Consider the following 12168-nt stretch of genomic DNA (forward strand, 5'->3'; position numbering starts at 1 on the left):
GTGTCCTTACCATTTCCCTTTTGGTTTGGTGGTGAGGTCCACGCAAGCAAAGTGGAACCATTCAATTGGGCACTGCAATACAAAGGAAAAATCCACAGAAGAGATGCTTAGCATTTCACCAGCGCTACATTCACTTTGGACCATGTAATCAACAAGATTCCCCCCTGGATTTTAATGTGCTGTGATGCTGCAAACAGCATTTCAAAAGATACAGAGTGCATTCCAACAGCAAAGCAAGTGCTTACGTCAGGGTTGTCGCAGCCGATCATCTCCCCGTAGGACACCTGGTGACACAAGCAGTAGGTGGGCTCGTTGGGGTCCACGGGCATGTCCAGGACGTCTGAGGGATGCACTGACAGGATGGTGTCAGCAAACTCGGAGCTGCAGACAAAGACAAAGCATTTGTCAGAGTCGACAGAACGTTCCCAAGATTTAGGAAAATTAATGTTTATCAGTACTTGCCTTAGAGCACGCTCACCCCATGCCCGAGTTCAGAATATGTAATCACACATTATCCAATAATTAACACCATAAAGCAGGTTTGAGATAATACAGAAATATGAGCTTGACCATAAAGGATTACAAGATGTGTAGATTCTATGAGTATGTGACTACAGTAACAAGATTCACATACAACTCCTTCTGTCCGTAGACAGAATAACCTGATTTCCCCTAGACCATCTGTGTATATATTCTTCCCTCCTTGTCAGGTATGAAGGAATCACCTTACTCTGAGGAGCTTTGACACGGCAGTAACACTGAGCAGAAAATACCTCTCCTCTTTTCAACTTGCTCCTCCATTTAGTCAAATGAATATACTGAAATTAACAGGGTCCCTTTAAAAAATAATCACATGACAGAGAGGTGAAATGCCTTCTTCCTTGCTTCACAGAACAGAATTATATTATTCAAGACTATTTAGGACACAGCTGTTAAAAAACAACCACAAAAACTCTAGATCTCAATAACAGCAATACAGCATCAGCATTTTCCCAGCGGGAAAGTGTTTCTTTACAATGAATATCACAAGCAACTGTTAAAAATAGCTGCATGACAAAAATCAAAGGTATTTTCTCCCAGCTTGCCAACAGCAACAGAGACTCTGATCTTGTCCTTCCAGTCAGAGGGCATTCCAAGCACGCTGGGTTTCCACGCAGCAAGCAAGGAGTTAATTAGCAAAGCTAACTTGTCCTAAAGTAGACTCTAATTAGGGAGAACAGAATACTCCACCACTAACACCCCAACATGAGAGTCATAAATAGGGTAACATGAGCATGAGGAGAATTCATGAAGTGTTGAGCCAAAGTCACCAGAAGCATGACTGGGTGTGTCTTACCCTCCTTTCAGCTTCTTTTTCTTCGGTGTATCTTCTTCAGATGTCCGCTTGCCTCGACCTCGAGAGCTTCTTTTGTCTTTCTGACTTCGTCCCTCTGTGAAGAAAGAAAAAGCCTTGCTTCGATCAGTGTGAATACCATCCCCAGGTGCTTTTCTTTTGGTGCATTTACTATTCTGAAGTCCTTCTGTTGCACACCATTGAACACAAATGATTATGAAATGCACGTGTGCTTTTCTGCCACAAACACGCCAATTTTGCAAGTAATATCCCCACGTTAGCAACACATTTGATTAGACACATACTGCTTTCTTCAAATCTAAGTGATAGATGAAGCCTGAGGCTGAGACTGTTAAACTCAGGAACTGTAGGAACCACAGGTTGAGCATCAGTTCAGTTTTGTCACGGTTAGTTCCCCCTCTGCTTAGACATGCTGGAAAAGGCTGTGTTTAACATACGCTTAATATAACGTTTACACACTTTTCAGGTTCCGTGATCCAGAGCTTTCAAAGTCACTGCCCTCCAGTTTATCTTTGAGGTCTGCTTCAAACCGTGCCAAGTCTGCATCCAGCCGGCGGATATGCTTATCCACCTGCACAGAAGAGGAAACCACAAACTGAATTAAAAACACAGAAATGCTCCCAACGCAAAATGAGGAAGGTCAAAAAGTGGCTGCTCCCTGCAAGAACATGAAGGTAACAGCTCCAGGCAAAGCATGAAGGGCATGTCAGACTGGAAAAGGGAAATGGTACACACAAAGGGAACTGGAGCAGGCAGAGAAAGAAGAAAAGCTGAAGAAAATGCACAAGGACTCAACCCTAATGCGAGCACAGAGCAAGGAAGGAAAAGGGAGTGGGGGAAGGAGAGCCCAAGCAACCAGGCTGTCAGTCTGCAGAACAAAACAGAAAGATATTAACAAAAAGAACTATTTTCTTTCTGCAGCCTTCAAAATACATTCTTCAACTGGTATCCACTACGTGTGTATTTTCTCTGGGAGGTCAGTATGTTCTCTGGTATTTCACTAGCACACTGTTTAATGAAATTCATTAATGCATACAGGTTATCTCCAGTATCAAGTTGGTACACATCAGGAGTCTTCTAACACCCTGCCCTCAGTAATGCGGTTTACAGAACAGAGATACAACAAAAGTGTTCAAACCTTCATTCCCACCCACAAAACAGCTGTGCTACTGCAGTCCCTATTCGTGAAATTGGCTTTTATCTAGGATATGTGAAATAATGTCCTTTTCCTCATTGTTTGATGCCAATAAGAAGCAGTGCAGCTGCAGGAATAGGACTGGAAACATCTCTAGAAGCTACATGAAACACACTAAGTGCAGACAAAAAGGACTCCCCTCGGTTTAAGTCACCAGAGGGATAAAACAGACAGAATTACTCAAAGGACAGAAAAGCGGACAGGAGTTAGTGCAGAAGAGATGCCATTTTCCCATTAAGTCCAACAGGCAAAGCCTACAGCCAGAACAGAGGAGCTGTCAGGGCTCCACACCTCTGCCAGCTGGAAGGACTGCAAATGGTTCCACAACACAGTTTTGAAGCCAACCTAAAGACTGCTGCTTGTCCCTAACAGCATCCCTAAGTAAGTAAGTAGCTGGGAGAGAGCAGAGGGCAGGGAAAGGTGGCTGGCACTGGACAGGAGAAGTCCACCTGCCACCAACCACAGCCAGTGGAAAGCAAATGGAAGAGAAGTGAGCTAGAGAACAGATACTTCATCTCGGTGAGACACTCACGGCACATGTGACAGGAGAAGCACACAGGGAGCCGTACCAGTGCCCCCCAAGCCCAGCAGCAGCCCCAACGCCAGCAGTCCCCATTCCCAGCCGCTCCCGGGGCCCGCTGCTCACCATCTCGTACGTCTGCATGGCCAGCTGCACCTTGTCGTCGCTGTACTCCTTACACTTGCTGTAGGCGCTCTGGATTTTCTTCAGGTGCTCCACCCGCTGCTCGGGCAACATGCTCCTCACCGACCCGACGTACTCCGCGGCCAGGCTGTCAATTTCTGCCTTCTTATCTGCAAAGCCGCACACACGCGTGAGAGAGCCGCCTCACCCGCTCCCACCCGCGGCGTTCCCCGGCCCCGCACGGACCTTCCGTCCTCTGGTCCAGCTCCCGCATCAGCTGGAAGTTGCGCTGCAGCTCGCAGGGCAGGTTCTCGATGCCTGAAACAAACCTTGCCGTCAGGGCCGCTCCCCTCGCGGCGGACCCCACGCGGGGGACTCCCCGCGCTCCCCCCCCGCCCCGCTCGGTCCCGTGACGCGGCGTGGATCCCGCCCGGCCGCGGCCCCGCGCTCACTGTCCAGGTAGTGCTCCAGGTACATGGCGGTCGCCATCTTGCGGCCCGCGCCCCGCCGCCGCCAGCAGCCCGCCCGGCCCCGCAGGACGCGGGCCGCGGCCCCGGCCTCATCGCATATTCATGAACGCTCCGTGCCCATTGGCCGCGGAGGGCGTTCTCGCGTATATTCATAAAAGGGGGCGGGGCAGAGAGCCCGGAGCTGAGGACTCTATGGTACTCCGCGGCGTCTAGAGCGGCGGTGATGGGAAGCGGAAGCGGTGTGGGGACGTGGGCAATATGGCGGGCGGGCGCGGAGCTTTGATCGTGTTGGAAGGGATGGACCGTGCCGGGAAGAGCACGCAGAGCCGGCGCTTGGTTCAGGCGCTGCAGGCTGCGGGGCACCGCGCCGATCTCCTCCGCTTCCCGGGTAGGGGCCTCGGGGTGCAGGGGTGGGGAGAGGGAGTCCGCCGAGAAGCGCGGCCGGGCCGCCAATCTCTGGCCCCGCTTGGTTACAGAGAGGACGACGGAGATCGGGCGGCTGATCGGCGCCTACCTGGCGAGGGAGAGGGAGCTGGAGGACCACGCCGTGCACCTGCTGTTCTCTGCCAACCGCTGGGAGCACGTGTAAAGGACGGGGAGGGAGACGAGGGGCTGGAGGGGGACCCAGGAGGCGGTGGTGGGTGTGGGGAATGGCCTGAGGGAAAGGCCTCGCTCCTGAGGAAGGTGGTGCGGGGCGCGGCCCGAGGGTGAAAAGCGTGGCTGCGGGGCCACGGGTGTGATCCTGCCCCCCTGCAGCCGTAAGTAACACCACCCTTCCCCCCCTCGGCTGTTGGGGTGCAGTCAGGGCAGCAGCGCCATGCCCGCTGCCGGTTACAGGAGCCAGTTGTTCAACTCTGTCGTCACTCAGCTTCACAGTCATAAAATCATTAAGATTGGAAAAAAAAATCTCTCTGAGGTAATCATTACCACGTCCAACCCACCCCACCGTGTCCACTGGTTGTGTCCCTCAGTGCCACACCTCCGGAATGCCTCCAGGGATGGTGATACCCCCACCTCCCCGTGCCAGTGCTTCACCACTCTATTTGAGAGCAGTTTTATTCCCAATATCCAACCTTCTGTCACTGCACCATTGCTTCGTGGCAGCCCAAAGGGACTGGGCAGTTCACAGCTTCACTTGAGTTGGGGCACAGCCCTTGTCAGGAAACGTTCTCAATAAAGGATGCTTTTCTGTCAGAAGCAGCGTATCACAAGCCTCCTGCATCACTTAACGATGACTGAGTGTTCTGAAAGGGTTTTTCCTTAACGTCTTAGAAGGCTGAGCATAAATAGTCACTGATCCATGATCACTATCACAGATAACACTGACACTGCTCACGAATGCAGCTTGTGATTGTATGGCAACTGCTGAGTCACCAGCTGAAACACAGCTTGAACACGTGGAGAAAAGACTCACGTGTTCAAAAACCACATGGAGAAATCAATCCTGGGAGCACAGGTGAAGGCAATTCACCTGTGTACCGGAAGGGGCGGAGCCAGGCTCTGCCCCTTTTAAACCTCATTTAATGTCTGACTGCAACTGAGGAAGGTTTTCTTGTTGGGAGATCTCTCCTTTGTGGAGTTTTCCCTGCAAGCCTGGATCTTTGGAGGTAGGTGAGCATTCTGTTTTCTTATTTCTTTGCGTCATCTTCTCATTGCATTGGTCATGCTGCATTACAGTGATGAAACATGTTAACAGAGAAGGCTGCCCAGAGAGGTGGTGGAGTCTCCTTTTCTGGAGGTATTCAAGGCCCACCTGAATGCCTACCTGTGCAACCTGGGCTAGGGAGCTGCTTTGGCAGGGAACTGGACTCAACAGCCTTTGGGAGTCCCTTCCACACCCTACAATTCTGTGATTCTGTGGAGTGCCAGCCTTGTGCTCTGACTTTACATTAACTCTTTTTATTTGTCTCTCTATAAAAGTGTGACTTTTTTCTTCTCCTTGGTTTTCAGAACATCGATGAAAGAGAAGCTCTATCAAGGGATCACGCTTGTGGTTGACAGATATGCCTTTTCTGGAGTGGCCTTCACAAGTGCCAAGGAGGTGAATGGGGGATGTAGCAGGCCCTGCCCCTCTCTGTGTTTGTAGGAACAGGAGATGAGTAGAGGTTTGGTCTTAACTTTGGTTTCTATACTCTAGACTTTTCCTGTGGGAGAGAAGTGGGATGGAACTGAGGGATTTCAACTTAGTTATTGACATGGTCTGTTTGCCTGTGTCTACCCCTTCCTTAAAAGAAGTAGAGAAATGTGTTAGGTTACTTGTCAGTGTGGTAGGCTCACTGTTGCCATACTGGGGAGTTGCAAACCGGTCACAGCACTCTAGATGTCAGTGCTGAACAGAGGAAAAGAATTCCTTCCTTTGACCTGCCAGATGCACTCATGCTTATACAGCCAAGCTGAGTAAGCATAGGGTATGTATGTAAAGAGGAGTCTTTGTGGGCACAAGCATACTAAAACCACATGATTTTTATAATTGGGGCAGGTTTCTTGTGGACTGATATTAGCTGTATGGAGACTTCCTGTGTGGAAGAGGTGTTAAATTGTTAGCTTTGCTTAGTTCAATGAGTGTGTGCCACTCTGTACACAGTGCCTAGAAAAATCTGGATTCCCAAAATTATGGGGCTGAAATCACAAATATTAAACTGGGGTATCTCCTTTTTCAGTTTGTAGGGCTAGGCTCAGTGATCTGTGCTGCATCTCTTTGACTGTTCCTCCCTCACCCCATTCTCTAGCTGCCCTTTTCTCCCTTATTCTCATTCCTTTTTTTTTTTTAATTCACTCCAGACTGGCTTTTCTTTGTTTGGGACAGAACTTCTGCCTGGACTGGTGCAAGCAACCTGATGCTGGGCTCCCAAAGCCAGATTTGATTCTGTTTCTTCAGCTAAGCCCAGAGGAAGCAGCAGCACGAGGGAACTTCGGAAGAGAACGTTATGAGAACGGCCCCTTCCAAGAAAAAGTTCTACAGTCTTTCTGTACTTTGATGAAGGAGAAGACGTTGAACTGGAAGGTGAGGAAATAACCCTGAAGGTTCTGTCATGGACTGGGTGGGAAGGGAGGGTCTCATGAGAACTCCTGGATTACTCACATTGTATCCCTGTGCTTCCTGTCCCCTGCAGGAGGGCAGGGGGGTCGTGCTGGGGACCAGCCAAAGACACAGTGGCCTGTGGGCACCTGCTACTCTGGGACACTCTAATGGGTCCTGTTGGAGTCAGGGGAAGAGTTTTTTGTTTTGCAAAAAAAACTCCTTCCTGGAAATCATACTCCTTAAAGACAAACTGATAAACTGGGGTAAAAAGTAGTGGGACACACCCATGCTTTTTCATATGCTTCTTTCCTTTGTATCCTGCAGCATCTGTCAAAGATGCTGAAATCCTTAGAGGTTTTGGGCCTCCTGCAGCTTGTTTCTCCCTTACTGACAGTCACTTTCCTTTTCATTTGTATTCAGTTTTGGGCTCCTCACTGTGAGAAAGACATCGAGGCCCTGGAGTGTGCCCAGAGAAGGGCAACAAATCTGGTGAGGGGTCTGGAGCACAGGGCTGATGAGGAACAGCTGAGGGAGCTGGGATTGTTCAGTCTGGAGAAGAGGAGGCTCAGGGGAGACCTTATTGCCCTCTGTAGCTACCTGAAGGGAGGTTGTAGTGAGCTGGGGGTTGGCCTCTTCTTTCGTGTAACTAGTGATAGAGTGAGAGGGAATGGCTTCAAGTTGAGCCAGGGGAGGTTCAGTCTGGATGTTAGGAAATACTTTTCTGAAGTCAGGCACTGGAATGGGCTGCCCAGGGAGGTGTTGGAGTCACCAACCGTGGAGGAGGTGTTCAAGGAATGTTTAGACACTTTTGAGGGATATGGTTTAGTGAGAGCTGTTGGTGGTAGGTGGATGGTAGGACTGGATGATCTTGTAGGTCTTTTTCAGCCTTGATGTTTCTATTCACATGGGCAGACTTGACCAGCATTTGCCAACCTGCTAAATGAGAAGACTCTCACAACACACGATCTCTTTTGTTTTGTACTCCTACATCACTTTTCCTTCATCATCCCTTGGAGCTATTTGCAGAAGGCTGCACAATCAGCAGACTTGTCACAGAAGAGGAAGCATTCCCTATTGATCTGGGTGCAGATGACCTAGGCAGATGTGTTTCTGGTCTGGACAACCTTCTTACCATCTCCATCCTTCTGTTGGTGCTCAGTCATAAGTTACAGGCAGCGTTTTCTGTTTGTTCTGTGGCTTTCACACTGATAAAGGAGGATGCAGATTATGGTTAAAGTTCTAGTCACCACGGGCTGGAGATGTATGCAAAACTGGATGTATTGCCAAATGATCAGACTGCATGAGGCAAACCTGTAGCTTGTTCTGTAACACGAGAGAGTTTTTATGTACTGTCCGAACCTGAAGGAACAAAATGTACAACCATTACCAAACCAGGAGATGCATTTTTATTCCAGTAAAAGTCATGTTAGGAAACGGCCTTTCCTACATCCTCTTGACTAGGTAAGTAGGCTGATGGAAAACACATACCATAGTGCTAAAACTAAAAAGAAAAATAAGCAAGCTGTCAAATTTATCCCATGAAACAATACAGAGCTTACTTTGTCTTGTCTGCAAACTCTGGTTCTTCAGAGATTCCAGCAGTGGAATATATTTCCCTGATTGCCTGTCATCTGTTATTTCTCTCTCTTTTCACCTATCCATTATGTGAAAGGAGTTTCATTTACAGTATTGGCAAATGTGTCTGTTTAAAATACCCCAAACTGTGCTGCTATTAAATAGATACATACCAGAACAAAGAGGTGATGGGCATCCTTGAAAGGAGTACAGAAATCCCATCTCAACCATTAATAGTTTGCATTTCTGCCTATTTCCCTTCAGCATCAGATAGAATAATAGATATTAAACACTGCTGAAGACCCATTTAGTCCAAGACATGCAACAGAGCTCAGTACTATCAGTTACAGAAATAAACCGAGATCAGCATCTGCTCGATATTGTGTGCACAAGGCTGAGTTGTTGGTTGTGCCTTAATGAGAAGTCTGCTGTTTAATTATGAAATGTATTTATTGTGTAGCCTCACAATCTGCTGCATGGTGCAGCACTGCATATAGGTCATCAAAATAACTGGATGGAGTTCATTTGGAAGAACCTCTGAGGGATGACACACTGAAGTTTGTGGAGCACTGCAGTACTTGGTGAAGAATGTTTACCCAGCTTGAGGTCAAAGCCTGTCAGCAAAAAGCACACAGCAGCGGTGTCTTTTGTATCCCTTCATCTTCTCCATATCTGCCTGTTAAATGTGTGTTCCTGGGTAAAACAGATTTCCCAGTTCTGCTGCAAAAGTGGTGTAATTGGCTCCTTCCAATGCTTCTGGATGGTAACAATATTGGGCAGAGGGGGAGAGTGGAAGTAGCAGGAAGGTGGGTTTTCTTCTTCTTGGGAATTAAGGAACACGTTTTTGTGCTTTTTTTCTTTTGTCTTGTGAACAGATAATGGATGCTTCAAAGAGCATAGAAGACTTGCACAGAGAAATCAAGAGCATTGCAGAGAAAACCATGCAGGAGGTTAAGGATAAACCCTTGGGAGAGCTCTGGAAATAAGGCAGTACGGGTCATTCTCTCAGTCCTGGGAAACTCACCTCTTGGACCTTCCTTGGCTATATGACCCTATGACACCTTTCAGTAACTACAGCTTAGGTCACGATGTATTCTTATGGGTCAAACTTGTCCTTGTAACATCTACATCTTCTGCTTCTCCTTTTCCATTCTGCATAGTCCCTGGGGGCTTGCTTGTTTTTGTTTTTTTTTTTTTTAAGTGTAAATGAACGTGTAACATTTCTTTTTGAAACAGTTCCTCCCTTGGAAGAAGTAGGGTCTCTTTTGTTGTAGGCTGTCCTTTAGTGCAGATGTGGCAACTGAGTTGATTTTCCACCAATATGGACAGCTTCAGCAGATGAGGAACAGCTTTCCCATGTTTGAAATTGTAGGAAATGACCATGCGTAGTGGAATACATCCCTGTACTGAACCCAGCCTGTAAAGGGTTTTGTAATAAACTACTGTTTTAAATGTTTGGTTTTTTTTTTACCACAGCTAAGGTGTGGGGTTTTTCCCAATCTGATCATTTGTCTTCTAGAAGGATGTATGGGAGGCCCTCAGTCCAGGGAGAGAAGTTTGCTAGAACAGTGAAATGAAGGGACAGACAAATTCATTTTCAAGTCTGCTTCCAAGCTGTACAGCCAGAATATGAAAACTGAACTGCTTTTATTAGGTAAGTGTCTGAAATAGACATTAGCTCTGAGAGCACTTTGAAGGCTGAGTGGTACACAAGTTCTTCTAGACTGGCTTACTCGTGGCTGAGAACAGAGAAGAGTCAGCAGTGACTCCTAGAAAGACTTATGTGTTTCACACACACTGCCAAACCTGATCAGCTGCAACTTCTGAGTGTGCCCAATTCCCTCTGGTACCATTCTGATGATTGCCTCATGGTGATGCTCTTAGAATAGTCTGAGCTGTTGCAATAAGGCTCCAATTCATGAAACAGCAGCAGCTGTTTGACACTTGGTTATGCTGTATTAGGTTAAGAATTCCCCCAGATCTTCAGCAGTAGAAAATAAGTAGCATCTCTTGGCTGAACACGGGCAGCAGTTTGTATGAACCAAGACAGAAATGTATTCCAAGTGAGTAGTGCTCAACAAAAGGGCAGCATGAGCTGCCTGCTTCTGACTGCTACTGCATGGCAAAAGTGGTCCTTGAGTTTAGACCTATTTTTGTAATGTTTACCACTACAGGCATAGTGCTTGAAAAGCTTCTTAGAAACAGACATGGAAATCGAGCAGTTGAATAGCTAAATGGTGAGCATATGATCGTAAAGGAAACAAATCTTATTTTTCATCTGCCAGTGTGAAATATTAACTTCTCTCCATCTCTGCTTGGCTCTTTCCCCTGCTTGCCTCAAATGAACATGTGGCAGAGACTCACCAGAAAAGCATGTCCTGTCTTGGAAGGGCTTATGCTTTTTAGAAGCAATGAGATGCTGCCCTGCTTAGCAGGGACAGCCTTTGAGTGTCTTTTTTTTTCCCCTGTGTTCATACAACCTAAAACGTGGTTCAGTTCTGCTACTCACAAGAGTGTTTCTTTGTCTCTATTGGCACATAGAGTGAACATCCACTCTGGGACAGGAACATCAAGCATCAAGGCAGTACCACAGGGCCAGCCTATATTCTAGTAGATACACCAAAAGAAGGATTCAAGTCACTGTTGTACGTAATTCAGCTTTTGCCCTGGTCTGCCTTCATTGCCCTAAACAGCATAAAAGTGGTATAGTGCTGTTGTTTCAAGACTGCTCCCCACTGCAGTGTTAATACCACCTACCACTTCCTGAGAGTAACATACAAGAACATTAGGAAAAGCAAAAGATTTTAGATCTGTTTATTCAGATACAAATTGAAAGCAGATGAATGGAGCACAGCCCCAGTTCCTCTGCTGCCTCTTCCCCTAGCTACAAGAGAGAAGAGGAGAAGCAGGCAGAAAGCAGCAAATAATAATTTAGTGACAGAAGCATTGTGGTTCCCAGTTCAAACCTCTGCTTTTGGGTGGCATAGGGACAGTTAGAGCATCAGTAGGTCAGTCATGGAGGAAGATGGGTAATTTCTAGCCAGCTGTCACCACCCTTGGGCATAAAAGCATTAACTGACAGGTTCCAACCTGGTACGTACAAAACAAACCCTGTAAACAGATCTGCAGTCTGCAGCATGCACTAAGGAAACTACTTTGGCAACAGCCTGTTGCAGTTTGCATTAAGTCAGTTCTCCTCCATGGTTTACCTTTCTCCAAGTCCTGTTTGTGCAGCAGAGCTGTTATCTTACAGCCAACTACAACTTCCAGCATCACGTTGGACCTTCTTTCTCAAGACATTTTGTCTTTGCTGACTTCTTTGGCATGACTACAGGAAATGGGTTTCTATGGGCTAGCTCCTGTGCATACTCTGCAGGTAGGGGAGCTTGCAGAAGAGCAAAAGGCAAGGTAGCAATGCAGCTATGAAGCCTCAACTTCCAGGCATGTTTTCTGATTCAGAAGGGGAATGTCCAACAGGAGTCGCTAGAGGAACTGCTCAACAACCCACAGAGGATACCTCAAGGAAAGGTGTAACTCTTCTTTATTTCAACAGGATCATTCACTAGCTATGCCAGCACACTGGGGCACAGGCAGGCAACGTGGCTGGCAGATCACAGTTGTCCTGTTTCACCTCTACCCTGCAGTGGGCTTCTTTCCCCCTCGGAGGCCGTGGATTCCAGTTCTCTGCTCAGAGCACCTTTCCTGAAGATACATGGTATGGACATAAATCCATAGAAGCACAGTGTGTTACCAACTCACTCAGCCACAATGCACACACATTTTCTATTTTCCTTCCCTTCTTTGAGACTGTGATGTTCCTCTCCAGCAGCACAGGTCCATACTTTCCCAGACATCCTTTTGCTTATCAAATTTCTGCTCACCCCTAAGTTACCCCAGCTCCCTTTTGAC

The 12168-nt window shown here is 47.4% G+C and overlaps 2 protein-coding genes across 4 annotated transcripts in view; one reads left to right on the forward strand and one right to left on the reverse strand.

Moving 5' to 3' along the window:
- The window catches only part of ING5 (inhibitor of growth family member 5), a 34519-nt gene extending 30782 nt beyond the window's left edge, over positions 1–3737 (reverse strand). For all 3 annotated transcript variants that reach the window (XR_010622903.1, XM_065747807.1, XM_065747805.1), the window contains exons 1-7: positions 3645–3737; positions 3439–3510; positions 3196–3362; positions 1814–1925; positions 1337–1430; positions 246–381; positions 11–72 (exon numbers count right to left, since the gene is read on the reverse strand). Coding sequence is in view for 2 of the 3 variants with exons in the window: in XM_065747807.1 (XP_065603879.1) it covers positions 11–72; positions 246–381; positions 1337–1430; positions 1814–1925; positions 3196–3362; positions 3439–3510; positions 3645–3681 (680 nt within the window). In the remaining variant the exon portion in view is untranslated. The remainder of the gene's footprint in view (positions 1–10; positions 73–245; positions 382–1336; positions 1431–1813; positions 1926–3195; positions 3363–3438; positions 3511–3644) is intronic.
- Positions 3738–3882: 145 nt separating this feature from the next.
- DTYMK (deoxythymidylate kinase) lies at positions 3883–9469 on the forward strand. Its single transcript, XM_065747809.1, has 5 exons — positions 3883–4050; positions 4139–4247; positions 5613–5703; positions 6469–6666; positions 9135–9469. Exons 1-5 carry the CDS (start codon positions 3921–3923, stop codon positions 9243–9245), a joined length of 639 nt encoding a protein of 212 aa, XP_065603881.1. The 5' UTR covers positions 3883–3920; the 3' UTR covers positions 9246–9469.
- Positions 9470–12168: the final 2699 nt, after the last annotated feature.

Source organism: Cyrtonyx montezumae, unplaced genomic scaffold, assembly GCF_038088225.1.
Source record: "Cyrtonyx montezumae isolate F1298 unplaced genomic scaffold, pur_monq_1.0 scaffold_5, whole genome shotgun sequence".
In the NCBI taxonomy this organism is placed as follows: domain Eukaryota; kingdom Metazoa; phylum Chordata; class Aves; order Galliformes; family Odontophoridae; genus Cyrtonyx; species Cyrtonyx montezumae.

Excerpts from the sequence above, each read along its gene's own strand:
- DTYMK (XM_065747809.1), top strand. The coding sequence starts at position 3,921 with ATGGCGGGCGGGCGCGGAGCTTTGATCGTGTTGGAAGGGATGGACCGT. Across the intron at positions 4,051-4,138 it reads CGATCTCCTCCGCTTCCCGG|AGAGGACGACGGAGATCGGG; the intron begins GTAGGGGCCTCG and ends GCTTGGTTACAG. Across the intron at positions 6,667-9,134 it reads AGAAGACGTTGAACTGGAAG|ATAATGGATGCTTCAAAGAG; the intron begins GTGAGGAAATAA and ends TCTTGTGAACAG.